The 25025-nt window shown below is 43.6% G+C and overlaps 2 protein-coding genes across 2 annotated transcripts; one reads left to right on the forward strand and one right to left on the reverse strand.

The window, feature by feature from the left end:
* The first annotated feature begins 826 nt into the window (after positions 1-826).
* On the forward strand, positions 827-5908 carry LOC113027851 (microfibril-associated glycoprotein 4-like). The gene is made up of 6 exons (XM_026177678.1): positions 827-862; positions 1096-1245; positions 3417-3455; positions 4821-4917; positions 5024-5191; positions 5601-5908. Exons 1-6 carry the CDS (start codon positions 851-853, stop codon positions 5852-5854), a joined length of 720 nt encoding a protein of 239 aa, XP_026033463.1. The 5' UTR covers positions 827-850; the 3' UTR covers positions 5855-5908.
* Positions 5909-12805: 6897 nt separating this feature from the next.
* On the reverse strand, positions 12806-24467 carry LOC113028016 (stonustoxin subunit beta-like). Its single transcript, XM_026177937.1, has 4 exons — positions 24440-24467; positions 23325-23424; positions 13527-14990; positions 12806-13347 (listed from the first exon to the last, which is right to left on the reverse strand). Exons 2-4 carry the CDS (start codon positions 23413-23415, stop codon positions 12806-12808), a joined length of 2097 nt encoding a protein of 698 aa, XP_026033722.1. The 5' UTR covers positions 23416-23424; positions 24440-24467.
* Positions 24468-25025: the final 558 nt, after the last annotated feature.

The raw sequence follows: 25025 nt of genomic DNA on the forward strand, positions 1-25025 counted from the left end.
CTGGGTGCTGTTTTTCTGTTTTTCAGTGGTTTACTTTCCACTCAGACCTTCATGTGTTTATTTGTGTTTTTCACTTTAATCCCAGTTACTGCAAACCACAACAGCTTCAGCTTTAGGAAAGAGTCTGGTGTTCCACATTCACAATACATTAATGACTACCAACCAACCAACCAATCAATCAATCAATCAATCAATCAATCAATCAATCAATCAATCAATCAATCAATCAATCAACCAACCAACCAACCAACCAATCAACCAATCAACCAATCAATCAACCAACCAACCAACCAATGAGTCAGTGTTTGTGCTGCTATAATAACCTGCAGTGTCCACACACTCCCTCTTTAAAGACTCTGGTCTGAGCTGTTTGTGTCAGTAACTCAGTACTAATTCTGACTTTATGGCTGATTGTTGTAGTTTTATAGCAGCGCTCAAGGAAGTACAAACGTGTTTTTGTTGGACCGATAGAAGAAAAACACAAACATTATCTTCTGGTCTAGAACGTGTTTACAGATTGTAAAGCTCTGCGTGTGTGATCAATCATTCTGATAATTTATTCCCATGTTTCTTGCTTCTGTCCGACATACTGACAGGGTTTTGGCTGATCTGAAGGACAGTGGATATCCAGAGGCTGTGCTAATGTGCCAGAATAATTAATCTAACTCAAAGCTCAAGTTTGACAATAAGTCAAAGTCCTCAAGGACCATGTCAGAGCTAATAAGGGTTATAAATCACATACAGTCATCTTACCCAGATTGAACCACACAGAGCGGATCAGTTAATTATTAATCTTTCCACATAAAAAGCCCAGACTTGAGGTTTTTCATCAGATCGTTTCAGCAGAACGATGACGATGAAGGTGAGCTCAGAACTTCAAACATCTGAAACATTCACCAGTAATTTGATATTTGATTAGATTAAAAATCAAAATCTTCTTTTTTTATTCTTTTCTTTAAATTGTTGATCTTCACCATGTTTTCATAAAATCGGAGAACGTTGGCTCTGAGGTTGAGTTTGCACTGCTGCTGAGTGACAGTCAGAAATGCAGCAGCTCTACATGATGCTGGAATAACATGCGAATGTCTGTTCCAGCTGCTGTCAGTCCTCCTCCTGTTGCCTCTGCTGAGCAGCTGTGCTCCTCTCGTGCTCCCGCTGGACTGCAGCGACATCTACAACGAAGACAGCAGCCGACCCAGCGGCGTGTACACCATCTATCCCATCGGAGCCACGTCTGCTGTCCAGGTAAACTGGAGCTCACTGGAACTGACCTGCTGCACCTCCTGAGCTACAGCCACACCACAAATTCACCAGCTTGTCAAAATATGGGAATTTTCATAATTAAACTACGTTCTAGTGAGACAATAGAGTAAAATATACTTGTTTTAGTTTAAATGTACATGAAATCTTGTTTTTTATATGAAACAAAGCACATTCACATGTGCCTAATAATATGGCCAAATACGGTTCTGATAATCAAACTTCTACTTTTATTCCATAATTAATATAATAATGATAAACCACCCAGAATTAAACACTAGCTTTAGTTTGTATAATAATCCCATAATACTGCAGTAATACAACATTACCACGTTTCACTTTGTCATATTAGTTCTTAAATATTTAAAAGTCTGCTCTGCTGTGAGAGCACTTTATCACTTTAAAACTACACATTAATTAATTCCAGTTTAGTTGTATCGGCATGGCACAAAATCCTAATAAAATCCTAATCCTGACGAGGTTTGTTTTACAGCCAGAACTCTTAAACTAACAACACACTTACTTCCTGTCCCGGAACAACGCAACAGAAAATGTAAGACAGCCAACACAACAGTTTTCTCTTCAAAGGGCTACAAAACAGGAATAAAATGAAAAACATCCAACAATTAAGGGTGACAAGAATAAAGACTCATTGACTCTGTGGAGTCCCAAAGAGTGACGCAGATTTAACTCTGTCTGTGAAACTGGATTTAACAAATAAGAGCTTAACTTTAACAAGTCAAGGTTAGCCTAGAGTCACACTAAAGCAGCTAAAGATGTTTGGACTAGAGATGGCACGATACCACTTTTTTATGTCCGATACTGATATGAATCCGATATAGTGTTTTTTAATCAATAAAATTGTTTTTTTTAAAATATCTTGCTGCGTTTTGTACAAGTTCAAACTCAAGTTTAAAAACAAACACAATTGAAAGCATATGTGTATTGTTTATGTATTTATACAAAAGCACTCATATATATTCAAATAATTTAAAAAATATGTTCATTTACCTGTTACTACCACACACCAAATCCGGTCGATGGTACTTGCTGGCTTGTGTAGCCCCGAGGTAACAAAAGCTCAACACTGCCCCCTAGCATCCTGGAGCACTTCTGTTGTGTTTTGTACGTGCTTTGTCTGTAGAGGCCACCGTAAATGTACTTTTATTTATTCTCTCAACATAAAATGTAATAAATAAATCATATAATACAAAAACCAATTATTCACATTTCAACTTTTAACCATTTAAATTTTCAGCTTTTTCCTTTTAAACAAATTTAAAGTGAAACAACACAAAACACAGCAAACAACAACACAATGAAATATAAATTATAATATAAAACAAAAAGAAGATTCTCTGTCATATGGACCTGCATGAATAAACTTTCTGAATCCTTTATCATCTGCAGCTGAAAATAGTTGTGGATGATTACTATACCTTTCTAATGTGACGATGCTGTCCCTGCTCTCTCTCTCCCTCCCGCTCTGTTCCTGTGCTACTGAGTGTAATTATCGCCCCTCCCCCCTCTGCTCATCGTTCACGTCAAAGACCCGGCTCTAAGAGCCGTTTCGTTCGTGATCGACACATCACTAGACGGCACAGATGGTACCTTCCCAAAGGAAAAAGTACTACAGCTTACTAGGGTATATTAGACTTAATAGTTACTATATGCAGTGATGGACTTCTATACATCAGATTAAAACTTTGGGTGTAAGATTCAGATAATTATTTATTAAAAGCTCGACATTTTAAATGAGAATAAGAAAGAAGAGTATGTCTTTGTGCCCCAATACGTAATTCCCATGTTATTACGCTGTATCCATAGAGATGGCCCACCCTGTAGAAAAATTGTTTGAGTTTGAGTTCATGAAAAATGGGGGCAAAAACAAAACAAAAGTTGTGTTTATATTTTTGTTCAGTGTATTTAAAATAATATTTTAATATTCTGTGAAATGTAAATGAAATAGTTTTTAATAAAATACTTTTACAGTTTAATGATACTAATTTATTTATAAAGTCTGAGCTGAGCACTCAGTAGGAGGTTAAACTGTGACCAGTTACAACCAGTTCCTGCTGATACTTCTAATCAAACTGATATCAGTATTACACACTGAGATGTTTCACTAATGTGTGTGTGTGTGTGTGTGTGTGTAGGTGTACTGTGACATGGACTCACTAAATGGACGCTGGACTGTGAGTATTTGAACTCCCAGCTTATTTTCATTTTGTGTGTAAAATTCAGTTTTATTTATGAACCAAATCACAACAACAGTCGCTTCAATGTGCTTTGTATTGTAAGGTAGACTCTCTGTATGTACAATAATACATACAGAGAGAAACCCAACAATCATTTGACCCCCTATGAGCAGCACTTTGGCGACAGTGGGAAGGAAAAACTTCCTTTTAACAGGAATGACTTAAAATGAAATGAAAATGACTCCAAGGTTCCTCACAGCGTTACTGGAGGCCAAGGTAATGCCATCCAGAGTAAGAATCTGCTTAGATACCATATTTCTAAGCTTTTCAGGGCCGAGTACAATAACCTCAGTTTGATCTGAATGAAGAAGCAGAAAGTTAGCGGCCATCCAGGTCTTTATGTCTTTAAGACATTCCTGCAGTTTAACTCATTGGTGTGTGTTATCTGGCTTCATGGACAGATAGAGCTGGGTGTCATCAGCATAGCAGTGTAAATGTATGCTATGTCTTCTAATGACATCCCTAAGGCAGGGGTTGGCAACCTTTAACACTCAAAGTTGCTGGTGGAATTTTATTTATGCAAAGAAAACATTCTGAACTCTGTAAAAAGACACCGTGAGTTGAAGGTCTCCCTCAAATGAAATAAAAAGCAAAGTTAAAATAAACATGCAGCAAACCACTGTTTTGATGGACACGTGCAGTCTGCATAACTGTCTCTCCTAACAAGACCAGGTTTCCTCCAGAAAGTTTCCCAATTACCTGTGAAGCCCACATCTTTGGTGATCACAGTGGTCGTACACAGGAAGGCAGATGATTACGGTAGCAGGTGAATGAGGTGGAACTCCTACTAGGACAAGCTGAGGCAACTGATGTGAACAGCAGTCTCCCTGAATGTCTCCTCCTGAGGAACGAGGAGGTCAGGTGGTGCAGGAGCAGGATGGGCGGTGACCAGCTCAGTAACAGGAACAGCACTGACCCTGGTGTTGAGCACAACAAGCTCATGATGACCTGACGGTGGAGAACATGAGGTGGTCGTGTGTGGAGAAAGGATACATTGCTGTAGAAACAGTTAAAGTGTGTAAAAGACTGTGAATGTACGGTTTGCTGTCATCTGAGAGAAAACCAGAGTTTCTCTGTAATAAGCAGAGAGGAGCAGCGGTGTGGGGAAAACCTGCAAACAGGCGTCTGGCTGCACTGCTGCAGGCTTCCAGATACTCACTGTTGGAGGCTACAAGGAATCAGCCCAGCTGTCTGCACGATGTCCAAACTAAAGTCGCAGGGCGTTAGTGGTACCTGTCTGTGGTTCTGACTAATCTTGAATGCCGTGTATGTCCAGCTGGTTACCCACCTTCTCGTCCCCAGGTGTTCCAGAGGAGGACGGACGGCTCGGTGAACTTCTACAGACCCTGGAGTCAATACAAGATGGGCTTCGGTAACCCTGCCAGAGAGTACTGGCTCGGTGAGCAAAGTGCAAAGCTGAAACTCTGATGTGACTTTGTGGACACATGTTGAACCAGAGAAGCTTCACATATCAGAGACTTGTGCATGTTTCTGGTTGTTTATAGGCCTCGAGAGTCTCTTCCACCTCACTCTGAGGAAAAGGTACGAGCTGCTGGTCGACATGGAGGACTTCAGTGGAAACGTGGCGTTTGCCCGTTACTCCTCGTTCTCCATCAATCCAGAGTCCGATGGATACAGACTGCACGTGTCCGGATTCATTAACGGAGGGGCAGGTGGGGAAGTATTCTGCTCTGACTCTGAAAGATGAATAAGTGTCAGGTCTTACATCTGGTTCCTCGTTTAAGCTTAGTTTGAAACCTCCAACAAGTTTAGTTCCAGAGATGTTCCAGCTGTTCCATTTACTGATGATGTCATCACAGCATCATGTGACCTTCGTGCTGTGCAAACAGGAGTCGCTCACCGAGGGCTCTGCTGACTGTTTCCATGGAAACAGATAAAAAGGTTGGAGCTGTATCCCACCACAGATCAGGTGGTGCGGAGACATACAGGATCAGCAGGGAGCTGAACTTGCTTTGAGTCCAGTCTGGGTTGTGGTCCACTGAGAACACTCCCAGTACACCTGCTAACCAGTCTGACTGGGATTAGTGGTAATGTTGGGCTCATTCATCTGTGTTTCTGCAGGAGATGCCCTGAGTACTCACAACGGACAGAAGTTCTCCACATTTGACAAAGACCAGGACAGCTGGCCAGGGAACTGTGCAAAATCATTTCTGGGGGCGTTCTGGTACAACGCCTGTCACCATGCAAACCCTAACGGGGTTTATCGTTGGGGGGCTGATGATACTATCTATGCTGTTGGTGTGGACTGGTACCAGTGGAAAGGTCATGACTACTCCCTGAAGACCATCAGCATGAAGATCCGTCCTGTGCAGTAAATCCGCAGAACAAACACAGAGGCATTTATTAAATATATAACTATAAATCTTTTACACACGACTTTTCAAATTTGTACTTTGTTCATTTGATGCATTAACATTTTGTGTGTTTTGTATGAAACTTAAACCAAATAAATCTATATGAAGGCTGTTCAAACTGTACTACAGCAGCACACAATATGAAGCAGTTACAGTAAAACGTGAGACTGTTGCAGATTTTTAATGTGTGTTTTCACAGTTTAACAGTGTAACCTGTTTATCCATACATGACATACTGTGTGCATGTTGGATTTACTTCATTCAACAGTGGACATTGGTTGCACACAGATGTTCTGTGTTGGCAGGACCTTAAACAGTTGAGTTAAATTAACACAAGTGATTCATATTCAATAAACTTGAGCATTTAGTGTTGATTAAATGTGACTGAAACATGTTTTGATGAAGTCATTTGAGCTTCTGGAATATTTGAATCCATCACAATTTTCTCACTTTGCTCCAACACTGTTCAATAACTTTTACCCCAATGCTACTTGGTCACTGAAATACTCCGTGTTATCTTCATATTACATGTTGGTATCATATTCCAGTATCAAATACACAATTTTCCAATGGAGGCCTTATAACAGATTGTAGATGGTTGCCAGGATCCACCAGTAACCTTTCAAAATAAAATGTCTGATTTCACTGCAGTGACAGCAGGTAAAGAACTGACCTGACATCACTGCTCTACTAAAACATAAACCAGCAGTAATGTACCTAGACCCGGTTTGTAGAGTACGCTTGGGGAGTGTGATCGTGTGTACAGCGTCTCTTTATGTCTGTCTCCACGTTGGTTGAGTGTGGAGTGAGTGCATATGAGGGTGGGAATGGATGTTTGTGTCTGTGTGTGCCTGTATGTCTGTGTCTATATGTCAGGTTGGGTATCAGACGCCACCTCTCTGGGGACATCTCAGGCCCTCCAAGGTTTGGAGGCCTATCTCCCCCCACCACCACTTCCCCTGCCGGTGGCGGACTCCCTCAGGTGTCGGTGTGTTGGTGGTTCTTTGTGTCTGGGGGTGGGCGTCCGGGTACACACCGGCTCACTCCTTGGCGGCCGCTTGTCGGGGCCTGGGGCCTGGGGCTCGCTCGGGCCCCTTTGGAGGTGGGGTGCCCCCGGCCTCTCGGCCTGGGGCTCGGTCACTCAGGCGCAGCTGGGGGCCGGCGGAGCTCACGGGCGCGTCACTGCAACTCCCCCTGACTTCTGCTCCGCGGCTGCTGGGCGAGCCCTCATCTGGGACTCTCCTCAGCTCTTACTGGAACAGTGGCGCGGCTGCCCCTCTGTTGGTCTTCCTTGGTCTCTTGTGTTCTGGGGGCCTCTGGATGTCTGGAGTTTTGATCTCCTCCATACCCGCTTCACACCCTGGAGGACGGGGCTGTGGCCCCCCCACACTCCCTAGCAGATCATTACATGGAGAAACCTTTGGAATGCAAGCATGCTGATCCACACAGGTATGCACACATGGGTATTCACAGACGCGGACTAAAGCTTTCTTGGCTGCTGCCTCAAAGCACACTGTGCGCTGTCTATCTTGCGTGCTGCACAATATCGTTTATTATTTAGTAAATATTGATATCTATGACTAGCTAGTTTATTGTGATGGTGCTTCGTTTTCTCTATTATTATGTTGCTCTTTGTTGTTTGCTGTCTCCTCTGTTTGTTTTTTTTGTTTGTTTTTTTTTCTCCATACAGGTGACCCAGGAGTTTTTTTTTTCTCTCTCTTCCCCCCCCTTCTCACCGTCTCTTCTCCCCTTTGGTTTTCTTTCTTTCTCTCCCCCTCTCTCTCTCATTCATTCCCCCTGTCCTATTTATTAAAAAAAAAAATGACAAAGGATGAACTGAAGCTCTGCCATCACGTAATGTCGCATACTGCTGTTTCTGATGTCATTTAGAAAAAAAAAAGACTGTGAGTGTGTTTGATGAAGCTCTGATACCTGATATGAATCATTATCAGATGCATGCTGATAATAAATGAGAAGTGAACGTCTCTTGTTGTCTCCTGTGTCATTCCTTGCTGCCCTCTAGTGGTCACAGTAACAAACTACAGCTCCACCTTCTTCAGGGGCAAAAATGCAAATATTAAGTTTCCAGATTAATTTAATATCTATTATCAATAATAAATCTATTACCCATGACTTCTCATAATTGCACTCTAGTATTAATGCGATGAATATACACAATGCTCATGGCTCCACTCCAGCTAGAAACCCTGCCCTCAGTGTTATGCTGCGTGAGCCACAGATACTCCAGCACCAGGGGAGCACCAGGCGCCTTAAACAGAAATAAACTGATCTTTTCAACATAGTTACTCAGCAGAGTGAGGTGGATCTCCTGAGTGCAATGTGTGATGTTGTTGAGTCATGTGCCATTCAGAGCAGCAGCAGTTGGGTGAGGGGAACCAGTGGGACCCCCAGCTTTTGGGCAAGGGTCTCATCCAGAAAACTCAGCTCTGCTCTGGAGTCAATGTGTCACAATCTGGCTATGAAGCTGAACATGGAGACCTGGCATACATAGAAGAACCTGGAAACATGACATGAACATAGCAGACGACCCAGTTCAAGACCTTCTACATTATCTTCTGTGGATCCAGCTGTGCATGTTCCTTGTTCAAGTTTGCTTATTTCTTTCCAAACTGTTGCTCTACCTGAGCTAGAGAAGCTCGAGTCAAATGCTAAACCATGTGGCTCTCCAAACAACGACATTCCTCCATGTTTTCTTAAAGAGGTGTTTCCTCCCGTTGGACCACATGCTCTGAACTTAATCAGTACCAGCCTCTTGTCAGGTCAAGTACTGAGTGAGTTTAAGCATGCAGTTCCCCGCATCCCTTCAATTATGACAAACTGTAGACCCATCTCTAAGCTTTCTTTTCTGAGTAAGATCCTGGAAAAGATTGTTCACACCCAGCTGATGGACTATCTAAATGTTTTTCAAACTCCAGAAGCTCTTCAGTCCGGTTTGAGCCGTTTCACAGCACGGAGACAGCTCTCATAAAGGTTATGAATGTCATTTTGTTAGCGACTGGTAAACATGCAGTGCTTGTTTTGTTGGACATGACTGCTGCATTTGACACAGTGGATCATGACCTGCTGATCTCTCGACTACAGCATTGTGTAGGAATTTCCAGCTTGGCACTTTCATGGATAAAATCATGTCTCTCTAACAGGAGCTTCTGTGTTGAGTTGGGTTCGGCTTCATCCTCTGTGGCCCCTCTGCCATGGGGTGTACCGCAGGGATCTATTATTACGCCATTACTGTTTCATCTCCTGCCACTGAGTGCGATCTTAAGAAAACAAAAAGTTTCATTTCATCTATATGCTGACGATTGCCAGCTTCATCTACCTTTCAGTCACTCTGATAGCTCCCCGATTGGACTCCAGCTTGATTGTCTTAGCGAAGTTAAGTCATGGATCGCCCTAAATTTTTTACATTTTAATGAACGTGAAAAAGAGGCAATTTTATTCCGTCCCAATTGTTCCCCTGGTACCTCAGATGTTGACTTTGCTGCTCTGACCCCTCACCTGAAGAACTCGATTACTAATCTTGGGGTAAAAATCGACACTGCACTAAGGCCACGTATATGGGGTGGTGAAATCTTCATCCTATCACCTCAGACGTCTGTCGAAGGTTAAGCCTTTTCTTTCCAGGTGTGATTTGGAAACTGTCATTCATTTCTTTTTACAACACAAAATTAAAATGTAACAGTTCTTCTAAACAACAAATATTTGTGACATTATTTTAAACTGTTCCAAAGAAAGTAAATCATGTTTACTCACAGGTACAGTTACACATACACTGAACAAAAATATAAACTCAACACTTTGGATTTTGCTCCCATTTTTCATGAGTGTTAGGTATTTTAGTACCATGGTAGCATTTACTGGATATTGTTTTATAGTGACATTATGCAGGAAAACTCTGTCATTCAATAAGGCCCCTTTGTTTTAGTTATTTTTCTCTTTGACCCAAGAATTGATGTGTGAGAATCACAGGCTGGTACAAGGTTGAAATACCACAGAGATCACTCCCTCAGCTACATTAGTTTCTAAATCTTTTAGACGCCTGTTGAAGGCCAAATGGTTTGTTTCAGATTTCACTAATGTAAGAACTCTTCGTTTTGTGCCTTGAAAATATGTCGCTGAGATAATCACAATTGTAGCTGAACTAATAAACTACACAAAGGGTGCTTCTTCACCCAAGGGCAGGAAGACGCTGCCTTATCTTGGTCTGTACTGGTTTAAACTGATAATCTGCTGTCTCATGAATTTTACCCTCTATATAAACTGTTGTACTTGTGAATAAAGTTGAGTCACTTTGGGAAGACAACCTGAAGCAGTCTCTGTTTTCTTGTTCTCCCAAGCTGCTCCCGAGCTCGTATTAACACGCTGAATGGCATGCTTGAATATTACTTGAGAATATATTTGACTGTGTTACAGACTAAGGGACATTCTCTGCTGATAGGTGAAGGTACATTCTCTGCTGATAGACGTCCACGCCTCGGAGGAAGCCGATCCACGGAGTAGGCCCTGGAAACAGTTTCCTTCAATGAGCTCAACTCAAACATCTGAAAAATTTTCTACATACACAAAAGACCCATGAATCTGAAATATTGTTCTTAAATCTGTCTAAATCTGTGTTAGTGAGAAGTTGTTGTCAGGATAATCCATCCCTCCTCACAGGTGTGCCTTAGACTGCCCATAATAAAAAGCCACTCTGAAGTACGCAGTTTGATCACACAGCACAGTGCTGCAGATGTTGCAGCTTTTGAGGGAGCGTGCAGTTGGCATGCTGACTGCAGGAACATTTACCAGAGCCATTGCCTGTGAAATGAAAGTTCATTTCTCTGCCATAAGCCGTCTTCAGGCGTTTCAGAGGATTTGGCAGTACATTGAACCGGCCTCACAATTGCAGACCACATGTAACCACACCAGCCCAGGACCTCCACACCCAGCATGTTCACCTCCAGGATGGTTGACCAGGTGGAGACCAGCCTCCCGGACAGCTGCAGCAACAATTAGTTTGCATAACCAAAGAATTTCTGCAAAAACTGTCAGAAACCGTCTCAGGGAAGCTCATCTGCATGCTCGTGGTCCTCATCGGGGTCTGGACCTGACTGCAGTTCGTCATCGTAACCGACTCGAGTGGGCAAACGCTCACATTCGATGGCGTCTGGCATGTTGGAGAGGTGTCCTGTTCACAGATGATTTTACTGTTCAGGGCAGATGGCAGACAGCTTGTGTTGCATCAGCGTATACGACAGTGAGTTCCAGTTCCTGCCAATATTCAGCAACTTTGCACAAGTATTGAAGAGGAGTGGACCCACAGCCCACAATCAACAACCTGATCAACTCTATGCAACGGAGATGTGTTGCCCTGTGTGAGGCAAATGGTGGCCACACCAGATACTGACTGCTTTTCTGCCCCCACCTTAAAGCAAAACCTGTGAGGAGGGATGGATGATCTTGGTAAAGGAAAAGTTCTCACTAACACAGATTTATAAAGATTTGAGATTCATGGGTCTTTTGTGTATCTACAGGGTGGGCCATTTCTATGGATACACTGTAATAACATGGGAATGGTTGGTGATATTAAAGTCCTGTTTGTGGCACATTAGTATATGTGAGGGGGCAAACTCCTCAAGATGGGTGGTGACCATGGTGGCCATTTAGAAGTCGGCCATCTTGGATACAACTTTTGTTTTTCAATAGGAAGAGGGTCATGTGACACATCAAACTTATTGGTAATGTCACAAGAAAAACAATGATGTGCTTGGTTTCAACGTAACTTTATTCTTTCATGAGTTATTTACAAGTTTCTCTTTGTTCACAACCATCGACATGTCGAAGAGGTTAACACGTGAGGAACGGATCGAAATCGTTAACAGCGTGTTGGGACTCTGGGATGGATTCTGGGTCATGGTGGGAAGATGTTCTGACACACTACCCAGAGCTTTCCCGAGCGGCACATATTGATTATTTTAGGACAAAGAAATCAGAAAAATATAATGCACTTAAATGATTATGACAGTGATTTGGTTCAACGGTTGAATAAGGCATCTGCACTCAGGGAGCATCTTGATTCGAGATATTTTCTTGGCTCACAGAAAGGACTCAGACTCCTGTTGCCTCATCATCGACCTCGATCTGCCAGTGTTAGCATCTAAATGTACATTACACATGTTACTGTTAATAAGAACCCAGCAAACACTGAACCAAGTAAGAGAAACTGAAACCATCACATCAGGAATCCACCCCCAGCAACATTTTTTTAAAAGACTGCTCGTGCTAAGTGTGTTACTCATACCCAGCGTCCCCATAACGATAACAGCAGTTTTAATAAGAGAAAACAAGTATTTAATTATGACGTATTAGAGTAAATATAAGATTCCCTCAGTAACACCTGTTATAATGCGATTACACTGAATTATCCATAAAAGCCCTTAATAATGATTTCATGCTATGTGAGTCATAAAGCTGTGATAAAGACCAAGAACAGTATAACAGTTCACTATCATTCTAGAAAAAATAACATATACAGCAGCGAGATAAACTCAGACTAATGACAGTCCACATTTCTTTTTCATTACGTGGCCAGCAGGGTACATGTTTGGGGTTTTCTTCTGTAAGTGATGCCCTGTGAGAACAAGACAATCAGCAGGCTGAAAGGAGCTGCTGAGGTTAGGCCACCGGGTACCACAGAGGACCTTCTGAGGTCTGGTAGAGTTCAGGGACGGGAGGAAGCTGCTGTTACCGGGCAGACCGGCAGCATGGTAGGCAGGGTTTATCTCGCTGGTGCGTGAAATAATATCCCAGCACCAAAGATGTAAATGTTTGCTTGATAGAATGAAGCTAAAGGTATTTTTCGAAAGCATGATACTAAATGTTTCTAACTCTGTGTGACTGACTCTGCTGCTCTAATTAAACTGGGCGTAGGGCAGCATAGTTGGTTTTGTAATAGACATAGAGGCCTGGGTACACAGCCTCTGTGAAGGTGGTGCGGAAGGTGTGGAAGTGACTCAGTGTGTTATGGGAGACTTTGTAGAAAGACAGAGTGCCAGCAGGCCAGTCAAGAAACACTCCGACTTTGCTGCAGCCGGTACTGGGAAGACTTTCGCTCCACACTTTACCATTATGCCAAGCACTGAGCTCTTGCTCGTACACACCAAAATACCAGGATTTGGTATTACAACCGAGCCCTGCATCGTCACTCTTCCCCTTCCTTACAATGCTTTGGTACGTAACAGCTACACCAACGTTATTACTAGAACCAGTACTCCACTCCACTTCCCAGTAATGGCACCCAGTCAGCCCCTCCCTGCACAAAACCTGAGTCTTTGTATCAAACCTCTCAGGACAATCAGAATAAGTCTGCCATGCTCCACACGTTGCCTTCTTGTTGCCCTCAGACAGAATCAGGTAGTTGTTTGCAGTGTTTGGGTCCAAGGTGAGATCACAGGCGTCTGAATGATAGAAAAAGAGTCACTTACTAATCATTATTATCCACTTTAGAACACCAGACTCACATACAATAATGTCAGCATGCACATTAAGCCTTTAATAATTCTAATCAGCATGCTAATTAGGAGTAAAAATTATATTATTGCTGAAAGATGACACAAGTGGATTAAAGTGGACTTACACCAGATTAGATTTTGTCTGTCTTTAATGTTTTCCACATCAGCGACAGCAGGCTTTGAAAACTCTTCAGTGACCCGACGGCCCTTCCTGTAGTGGTAGATGGTTGCTCCTTTGTATTTCTTATTTGTTTCTGATGCCACAATGAAGCTAAACCTGCTGCTGCTCTTCAGGCCTTTGGCGATGCTGCAGAACTCTTCAGCTTTCTGTCTCAGGTTGGCTACCACTTCAGCTGAGAAGAACCAGTGGTCTTTTGTTGGTGGAGTGAAACTGTCATGACAACGCAAGTATTTGTACATCTGGTCCAGGTAGGGGTCGTCGGTTTCCACAGAGGTGAAAACAAAGCTCAGGACATCGTCTACATCCTGAGCAAGAACCGCTCTGTCGAACTCGGACTCATCTTTAGTGATTTCTATCCCCTTCATTGCTTCCACACAGGACCTGATGACGTTGATTTCTCTCTCTGTATTATCTAACCACTTGTCTAAGTTCTCCAGACTGAATGGTGACTTCTCCTGGTCGTCTAAGAGTTTCTCCAGTGAACTGTCTTCTTTACCCTCAAGAATGGAAGGGAATGTCTCCATCATAGCCTGTCTCAGCTTTTTTCCACTATCTTCACAGAGGTTTTGGAAACGCTTCAACTTTATGTGAATCTGTGGAAAACTCTGAACCACGTCTTCATCCAGAGAGTCATTGCATCTCATTTCCATTTCTTTGATGATTTCTAGAGCATTCTCAGCTTTCCTCAGTAACCCGACACAAATCTCTCCCTTCATCTCTTCAGCGGTTGGGTCCAGTTTCTTCAGCGGTGTCAGCCACACTTTGACAGGAACTGTTTTCTCTCCATTTCCTCCAAGGAGCTTTGGAAGCTGTGAGTAGGTCTTCACTGCATCTTCAAATGTTGAAGGGTTGCTGTCGAGAATGAAGTCTCCGTAGAATTTGCAGGAGAATTTATCAGTCACAGCTTTTTCTTCTTTACTCTGCTTGACGTCAACCTTTGCCTCAGAACTATATACAATGATCATCTTAACTGCTGCCTGCATGTGGACCTTCGTCTCCTGAACACTGCTGCTCTCCAGCTTCTCGCTGTCAAACACAAAGAAAGCATGTGCCCCATATTGGATGCCTGTGACTACGTGTGTTGCGTTGCTTTTCTTAATGACGTCTTGTATTTGTGTGGTTTTTGCTTCAAGGTGAGTCATTGCCAGCCGTTCAAATGCAGTCGTAGCTTTGAACTGAAGCGTCACTCTGCTCTGGTTCTTGAACTTCTTGTTGTCATTCAGAAAGCTGCAGGACCCACTCTTTTCAGTCAGTCCACACAACCAACTAGTTTTAGAATATGTATCTACATCCAGCAGAGAAGACTTGGTCTCAATGGAGTCTGATGTAGTAATTTCGTAGGTGGTGCTGGCCTGATTCTGCCTAGTGCTGTACCTTTTAATTGTTTCTCTGTCCCACAGAGTGAAATCTACAGAAAACACAAAAAGGAAATGTTTTTGTGAAAAAATTATTAACATTTCTGTTGATTCAGTAGGAATAAAGCCGATGAGCCACACCATGCAGATATGGGAAAGAGTTTTTGGAGGTAGGGTAAGGAGTGAAGTGATGCTCAGTGAGCAGCGTTGTGACTTCATGCTGAAAAAGAGCTACAGATGGCCTGTGGCATTGACTTCCCAAGTCATGCACCAGTACCCCGGAAAGACTCCTCCTGCACCAGCTCTGACCCATCAGACCACATCAGGATCACCTTCAGTTTGCATACCAGCCCCGACTCTGCGCTGAGGCCACCATCATCTACCTGCTCAATCGTGCCTACACCCATCTGCTCCAGCACTGTGAGGGTCGTGTTTGACGTTTCCAGTGCTTTCAACAGTATCAGGCCGACCCTCCTGGGTGATCAGCTAACAGTGATGCAGGTGGATGCTGCTCTGGTGTCCTGGATTGTTGTTACCTGTTGTTACAGGAAGATCACAATATGTGCGTCTTCCACATAGCGTGTTTGACAAGGTGATCGGCACCACAGGGGACCGTCCTCTCCCCCTCCACCCTCTACACCACAGACTTCAGCCACTGCACACAGACCTCCATCATCAGTAGGGTTTCTGATGACTCTGCGGTGGTTGGATGCATCAGTGAGGGTGATGAGTCAGAGTCCTCATCACCCTCATTAGGGTCTGAGAGGTGAATGTTGTCCAAGATAAAGACAATACTGGACAATACCTCCCACCCACACCATGACATGCTGGGCAATCACAGGAGCACGCTCAGTAAGAAGCCGAGATTACCCATAATGCACCACAGAACGACCATTATCCTTGATCAATGGTCTTTGATCAGTGATCTTTGATTAGAGGTTGTTGATCAATGATCATGACAATTTGCATATTAATGATGAAGGAGCTGACCTTCCAGCCCATTGTTCCTTCAGTGGTTTCAGTCATTATACAAATGTCCTGTTTATAAGGTTGAAACCTGCAGTCAGCTGAGACTGAAGACGTCACCTGATGATGATGATGCGTTTCTCCCACTGAAAATATCCAGATGAACAGAATCAAGCTTTTGGGTCATCTCACAGTTCTTGTGTTTAGTGCTGACAGCTTCTGACAAGAAATTCTCCTTTCTGCTGTTCAATACTGAAGAAATGTAAACTTTTTAAAATGATGCCAAACTGCAAAACTCTTAGCTGTGTCTCTAATCAAACCTCTGTCACCTCAGCAGCATCAGGTAATGCTCACCTGCTGATTCATGGTTTTCTTAGTTTTTGTTCTACTGCAGAATATTTTCAAGGTTATCTGCTATAAAAAGTGAGGACAAGAGAATCTCCTTCATGTTTTTCTGTGTTTTATCCTCAGTTACTTTGACACAGAGGCCTCTGCTGTGATGCTCACACCTCTGATGAAGTCTCACAGTGTCAGCTTTGGTTTATACGTATCCACATTTTTATATCTATGTGATATTTCTGTCTGAGTCAAAACCAAATCAACTCACGACTCTGTGAATCTGACTCGAATCAGTTATAGAAATCGAAATCGATAGCCAGCCCTGTGATAGGGTGCCAAGAAAGGAACTGCAGTACCAATGGAAGCTTGTATGGAGTTTTTAAAAGCCTGGTTTAAAAACAGGTTTAGATGTGATGTTATAATCCAGGGGTGGGGAACTCCAGGCCTCGAGGGCCGGTGTCCTGCAGGTTTTAGATCTCACCCTGGGTCAACACACATGAATCACATGATTCGTTCATTACCAGGCCTCTGGAGAACTTAAAGACATGTTGAGGAAGTCGTTTAGCCGTTTAAATCAGCTGTGTTGGATGAAAGACACATCTAAACCCTGCAGGACACCGGCCCTCGACACTGACAAAAGTTTTGTTTTTTAACTGTTTACTGAAGCATATTCCAATTATAGCTTTAAAATGGACATGGGCATAATGTGCAGACACTCAGTTTTACAGCACAGTACTGCAGCTTTCATTCCAGGATATCCACATTCAAACTGTCCTGGTGTGATGGTCCGGAGTCTGTGGACTCCGTGTTCCTGTTTACATTTATTAATATTCTGTGGTTTTGTTTATTTTGGGCTGTTTGTAATTATCCTTAGTGTTTTGTGTCCTCTGTGCTCTCCTGTTCCATGTTTCGTGTTCCTATGTTCTGTCTCCCCAATCTGTGTTAAGTTTGCGTGTTTAGAGTGTTGTCGGTGTGTTTCCTGTTTTATTTTGAAGGTCCGTTTCTCTTGTCAGTGTTTGTAGTTTTGCTTCCCCTTGTCTCGTTATGTCCAATTAATCCCAGTCGTGCCTCCCTCCTGTCTTCCCTGATTGCCCTGTGTGTATTTCAACCCTGTGTTTTCTCGTGTGCTCTGCAGGTTTGTTTGTGTATTTCCCTGAGTCTCCCTGCATCTCCTTTTCAGGGCTGTTGCTGTTAGTTTACTTCAGTTTAGGTTATCCTCGGGTTCTGTTTCATGCCTACTGCGTTTCTATTTATTTCACCTCCCTAATAAAACTCACTTGCATCTGAAAGCTGCCTGCATCTTGGGTCCTTCATTAAATTCCTCACAGCTTGCCCTGCTAGTCGGGACAGCTGGTGCCAGGTGTACTTGTGGACATCTTTAAGTTTGAACATATCCCAGGGTCTTGCTCTCAAGTGAGGGGAAAGGTGAGCGGGAAATGGACAGACGGATTGGTGCTGCGGCTGGAGTGATAAGGATGCTACACTGTCAGTGGTCCGAGAGAGCTGAGCGTTAAAGCGAAACTGACGATTTACCAGGTGATTCACATCCTTCCCCTCACCTACAATCAGGACTTTTGAGTAGTGACTGAAAGAACAAGATCGTGATTACAAGTTTAGAAGATACGCTTTCTGCCAAGGGTGGCTGGTCATTCGAGTAGAGCTGCTGCTCCTCCACATTGAAAGGAGACAGTCGAGGTACTTCGGGCATCTGCCCAGGATGCCTCCTGGGTGAGGTGTTCTGGGCATTTTTCTGGCCATGTCATATTTTGTTCAATTTAATTTGATTTATGTAGCACTAAATTCTAAATTCATGTATGTATTATTGTAGGGTCTCCCTTACACATAAAGCGCCTTCAGGCGACTGTTGGTGTGATTTGGACTGTATGATTAAAGCTGAGTTGAAATTGAATTGAATTGAATTGAATGTGTGTACTGTCCGGTGTTGGTCAAGTTACTTGAAAAAAGTAATTAGTTACTAATTACCGATTACTTCTCCAAGAGAGTAATCCCATTACTTTACTGATTACCTGATTATTTTGTTTTGCCTGTCCTGTTTGGTTCTTTTGCATCAGAATTATTGTCTAAAGGCAAAGAAAGATGCCCGACGGATTTACTTTACCAAATGGACCATCCCAGCCTTGCCGTAATGGTCCATTTGATTCACCTTTTATTGTTTATTTTATTTCTTTTTTTATTTTCACTTGCTAGATACGGGACAGACTTGAATGAGGAAAAGAAAAGGGAGAAAGGAAGACGGGGAAAAACAGCGGGGAAGAGGGACGGGGATAAAGGGCAAAAAAACAAAAACCAACTAAATAAGCAGACAAAAAATACATCTATCAATCACCTGGATCACCTGTTGAGAACGAAAAAAGAAAACTAGCAGAAGAAGACTACAGCAATAGAATAAACAACATCACAATGATATATGGGAATATGACAGTAAATACTAAATGTTAAACATTATTGTGCAGCACATAAGATCAACAGAACACAGTGTGCTTTGAGGTAGGAGCCAAAAAGGGTGTAGTTTGTGGGTGTGATCACCCGTGTGTACACCTGTGAGCATGGACGCGCTTGTTTTTTAAAGGTTCCTTCATGTAATGATCTGCTAGAGGGTGTGGGGGGGCCACAGCCCCGTCCTCCAGGGCGTGAAGCAGGTGTGGAGGAGATCAAAACTCCAGACATCCAGAGGCCCCCAGAACACAAGAGACCAAGGAAGACCAACAGAGGGGCAGCCGCGCCACTGTCCCAGTAAGAGCTGAGGAGAGTCCCAGATGAGGGCTCATTCAGCAGCCGCGGAGCAGAAGCCACGGGGGGTTGCAGTGACGCGCTCGTGAGCTCCGCAGGCAGCCAGCTGTGCCTGAGTGACCGAGCCCCAGGCCGAGAGGCCGGGGGCACCCCACCTCCGAAGTGGCCCGAGCGAGCCCCAGGCTCCAGGCCCCGATAAGCAGCCACCAAGGAGTGAGCCGGTGTGTACCTGGACGCCCATCCCCGGACACAAAGAACCACCAACGCACCGATGTCTGAGGGCATCTGCCACCGGCAGGGGGAGTGGTGGTGGGGGGATATAGGCCTCCATACCTTGGAGGGCCTGAGGTGTCCCCAGAGAGGTGGCGCCTGATACCCAACCTGACATATAGACACAGACATACAGGCACACACAGATACAAACATCCATTCCCACCCTCAGGCTCTCATATGCACTTACTCCACACTCAACCAACGTGGAGACAGACATAAAGAGACGCTGTACACACAATCACACTCCCCAAGCGTACTCTAAGCCCCGGGTCTAGGTACCCTTGCCCCTGGAGGGGGGAACTGCACCCAGACCCAGGTGGTGTTACCCTTTTCCCTGCGGTGGGGGGAGGCAGACCGCCCCGACTTCGCAGCAGCAGGGAGGCCCCACACTCCAGACCGCAGTCGGACAGCCAACTCCTCCTTCTAGCCCCCCCGCTCCAGCAGGTCGCAGAGAATGGGGGTGAGAGAAGACTCCAAACCTCCCTCCACCCGCTCATTGTAGTGTTGATGCATGTGTGTTCTAAGGTGCAATTAAAACCCAGGAGGGCATGGAGCTACCTGCCAGAGAGCAGCAGGTAAGCGCATGGTCCCTCCTGCTAGCCCTCAATGTCTACGTGTATTTAACATTGAGAGGTGGGCAACGATGCCAGGGGTGGGGTGTACACCCTGATGGTAATTTGGACTCCGTGTATAGTGCCCACCCCCAAGATCCTATATGTATGTGTAATGAGAGTGTGAGTAATGTGAATGTCTAAGTTGTGGGATAAAATTGAGGCAGAGGCAGCCAGAAGGGGACAGAGGGGGGGGGGGTAGCCTCCTCTGCACCCTGGTGACATACCCCTACTCCAAGGCCCTGCATGTGTGGGTGGTTGTGGTGGAGCGGGAAGAGGGAGGCAGCTGGAGATGGGGAGGGAAGGAAGGGAGGGGCAAGTGACCCCTCCCTGGGGCCAGCTCCCCCGCTGACCCCAGTAGGCACCCCCATACTCCGCGACCCGCCAGGGAAAGGGGGCCCAGGCCCATCCAGACCAGGGCCCAGTGCAGCAGCGCCTCCCGGCCCCACAGAGCCCGGGACAGTCCACCCAACCCCACCACAGAGAAAACTGCACCCACCCCACCATCCACTCATCTTCCAGACTACATAAGACAATAAACACCCAGGCTGAGATCTTCCTCCACCTCTCCTGTATCTCCCCCTCCTGCAGAGAGAGTTCCTGAGGAGAGGAAAGCTCCTGCAAGATGTGACAATCTCCCCCACCGGTCCAAGAACCCCCCAGGTGGCTCGATGCACTGGCGGCACCCTGCGCCAGGGCCAGGCCCCAGCCCAGAGACGGAGCGCCCCCAGAACCTCACGCCCATCCCGGACCCACCCAGGGGCAGCCAGGCTACCAGGTCAGTAACCCACGTCCGTCAGCACAGACCCTCCCCTAGCCCCGCTGCACGCAGCCGCGAGGAAACAGTCACCTGAGAGCCAACAGAGCCCTTAATACGCCATGACCGCTACCCCGGGTGAGCCCCCCAAGGAAGATGGTCATGGGGAACCCCCCGACGCCCCAAGCCTGTCCCTACCCCCACACCAATCACAACAGTGAAGGCGGGACCAAACTATGACCCCCCACCCCCACTAGGTGATGGAGCTGATCAAAGGAGCCCAGAGCAATTGATCTGATGTGGTGGCAGAGGCTGTATCAAGACTAATGTAATCTAATAGATAATTTCTATATTGGTTAGAATTAAGATTGTTTTTATTTTTCCAGTTCAAGAGGACAGTTTTCTTGGCTATGCATAGGGCAGTGAAAACCATATGGGCTATATTCTTTTCTGTAGTGACATTATCTAAGCTGCCCAACAAACACACTAAGGGGGAAGTTGGAATGTTACATTCAGACACTTCGATAAGTCTTCACATATCTCGCGCCAAAACTTCTGAACTGGTGGACAGAACCAAAGAGCGTGGATATAATTGTCCGGTGAATTGGTTTGACAGTGTGAGCAGTTGTTGGTAGACGTAAAGCCCATCTTGAACATCCGATGACCTGTATAGTGCACTCTATGTAGTATTTTGTATTGAATTAATTGAAGACTGGGATTTCTAATTAGATGAAAGGTTTTTAAGCAAATCTGAGACCAGAAGTTTAGGTCTAAGTTAACTGATAAATCCGCTTCCCATTTTGCAATAGGAAGTGATATTGATTCATCTGTTTTAGAAAGCATTCTGTATATTTTGGATAGTAATTTGGGGGGTTTAAGAGTAAGAAATTGAACCACACTTGGTGGTGTTTGTAGTTCAACTTGACCCGGTTTAAATTTCTTTTTTACTATGGATTTAATTTGTTGATATTCTAAAAATCTTTTCTTGTTGATCCCATATTGTGTAACTAGTCCGTCAAATGAAATAAATTCTGTTCCTTCTAGTATATGTTCTAAATATTTGATTCCTTTATCACTCCAATCTGAAAAGTTTATCATATTATTGTTTTGTAATATGTCAGGGTTGTTCCAGATAGGTGTACGTTTGCATGGGATTAATGAAGACGCTGTCAATTTTAGAAACTCCCACCATGCTGTCAGAGAAGAGCTGATGTTGATGCTTTTAAAGCATTCATGTCGTTGGATGTTTGAGCTGATAAATGGTAGGTCTGAGATCTCTAGATTATTGCAAAGTGCTTGTTCTACATCTAGCCAAGGTTCATCTAAGAGGGTATGTTTTAGCCATCCTGAGATAAACTGAAGCCTGTTGGCTAAGAAGTAGTGCTGAAAGTTAGGTAGATCTAATCCTCCTTTATCCTTGGTCTTTTGTAGTGTTTTTAAGCTTATACGTGGGGGTTTATTTTTCCAAAGGAATTTGGACATACATGAATCTAGAGATCTGAACCAATCTTGTGGCGGTTTAGTTGGGATCATTGAGAATAAATAATTTATTTTTGGTAAGACCATCATTTTTATAGCGGCAACCCTTCCTGTGAGTGATATGGGTAGACATTTCCATCTAGCCAGATCATCTTCTACCTTCTTTAAAAGTGGGATATGGTTTAATTTAGTTAGATCTGCAAGCTTGGGAGTTAGGGACTTAGTTACTTTTTAAAAACATTATATGCAACCTGAATACATAATAAAGTTACAGACCATCCATCCATCCATTCACTTCCGCTTATCCTTTTCAGGGGCGCTGGAGCCTATCCCAGCTGTCATAGGGCGAAAGGCGGGGTACACCCTGGACAGGTCGCCAGTCTGTCGCAGGGCCAACACACAGGGACAGACAACCATTCACACTCACATTCATACCTAGTGGCAATTTGGATTATCCAATTAACCTATCCCCACAAGTTACAGACCTTTCAGCCCAATTCTGGTTTTTGTGCATAATCCATCATATAAAATGTAATCAAATGAAAAAGTCTCTTTTTAAAACTTGTTTCATTAGTTTTAATCTTTTAACTTTATGCATCAAGCAAAAATGTAATTATATGCAACTGTCTTTGACTTGAAGAAATTCTTTAACATTTAAACCTGTTGTCTGCATATTCGGAGAGAAAATAAGAGAACGATCTTTTGAGTTTGCACTCTTTCAAATAGATGCAAGTCAAACACAGCAGGAAATAAATAAAATCAAAGACTCAGCAGGCTTACAGGAAAGTAACTGTAATCTAATTACTTTTTTGCAATAGTAATCCCTTACTTTACTTGTTATTTGAAAAACATAATTGGATTACCGTTTATTTACCGTACTGCCCTTCTCTGGTGCTGTCACAACTAATACCAGTAACAGCTCCAGTATGACAACACTGATGAAGAAATGTACCACAGAAGACGTGATTTCCAGAACCTTGAGCTGATTTTCCATCCTGCTATATTTATGACCGTGTGTCTGGATCCTGCCCAGACCTGCACTCTGCTGCATTTGATAAAGACTCTGTGACACAGCAGCTATTAAAACAACTGCTTCATTTATTCATTCAACAGGCTAAAGGAAGCCATCTGTGCCACTATTCAGAGTCAAGGTATAAAGACGCTCCTGCAGAAGTGATTCCAGTGAGTAATTCATTCATATTCACACTTACCTGTGTTCAGTTTATCTCTCCTTGCATCGTAGAGCATCCCCAAAGCAAAGGGACGACTCAAAGCAGCGACCGTCACCTGATCTGAGGCCATGTCTCCAACCTGAGAGAAACAATCCAGCAAAATGCATCAAAACCAAATATTTCTTTATTTATTTCCAAACTGGTCGTGCAGCACAGTTCATCGCATTCTTTTCAAATTAAAAACCATCTAGAGCAGCACACATTGATCCACATTCATGTTTTGAAAAACAATGGCGAAGTTCTGATCTTGGTGACATCACAGCACGATGGTTGCAGCCATGGTCCTGAAACAGGTTCCTGCATCAGTCAGTGTTTAAATCTTTAAATGGTTTTGATCTCATTAGACAAAATTTGCAGATCTCAGTGAATCTCTTGTGACTACAAAACACATTTTCCAAACTGATTCATATCTCCGGCACGTCCTCCAGGTCGTTCTTAAACACAGTGCATCAAAACTGCTCACTCGAGACTGATGAGATGAACCTGATATAATTCCAAGGATGATTCCTCAGGTAGATAAAGGAGGAGGAGGAAGATCACATGGACAATAAGATGCTTACATGTCTCAAAATATGATTTATTCATGTGAAAAGTGTCCTCTTCCTCTTTCTGCACACACAAAGTAATGTTTCCTTGATCCATTCCACCTGCTTTTGTCTTATTATTATTTTGATGGGAAACTATGATTTGAACATTTATTTTTAATACTGAATTTTGTGTTTAGAGTTGAGAGAAAGAAATACAAAACTCAATATTCAGGCTTAATTTAATTGTTCTCAGTTTTTTATTCGTTATTTTTAGCAGATTCCTTTTTCTTCCTCTCTGCCTCTCGGATCACTTCCATCATCACGTCATCGCCGAGTTTCAAGACTTACACCTGTAGTTGTGTTTCTGATTCATGTGTCACGAGTGAATCGCAGTAAAAACTTGTTAGTGAGTCAGAATTTGCAGAAAGTGGGATGAAACAATTTTCACAACCTGATTTACTAAAACACGATGAAACTATTTAGAACGTGAAGAGCATGTCAGAGTCAAATGAAATCATCTCATTGTACAGAAGACAGAGCGAGTGAGAGGAGAGCATCCCTGATTACCTGCTGTAGGTGTGCAGTCCTCAGTCTTCTTGGCTCGCAGCTGCAGAGTCCCGTCACACCTGCAGGTTATTTTATAGCTGATAACGAACGCCTCCCTCCTCAGACCCACCTGAACACGTCCACCTTTTTTTATCTTCAGTTTCTTATTCAACAGGTTCCTGTGCAGGGTGTGGTATTCTGGAGAAAGCCTCCTTTTCTTTGTGATTTTCGCACAGTTTGGAGTCTGTTAGTGATGCAATAATGATAAGTGGTGTAATAACAAGTGTTTCCTTTTTTTTCTTTTTCTTTTTTTTCGTGTCCCGTTTGGATCTTTAGCATCAGAATTGTTGTCTTAAGGCCAAGAAAGATGCCAAGCGGCTTTACTTTACCAAGTGGATCATCATGGCCTTGCCATATTGGTCCATTTGATTGACCTTTATTATAATTATGAATTTATTTGATTTGATTTTCGGTTCTTACAGACGGGACAGACATGACTGGGGGACAGGGAGAAAGAATGAAAGAAAGAGAGGGAGAGAAAGAAAACCAAAGGGGAGAAGAGACGGTGAGAAGGAGGGGAAGAAAGAAAAACAACAAAAAAACAAAC

Source organism: Astatotilapia calliptera, chromosome 8, assembly GCF_900246225.1.
Source record: "Astatotilapia calliptera chromosome 8, fAstCal1.2, whole genome shotgun sequence".
NCBI lineage: Eukaryota > Metazoa > Chordata > Actinopteri > Cichliformes > Cichlidae > Astatotilapia > Astatotilapia calliptera.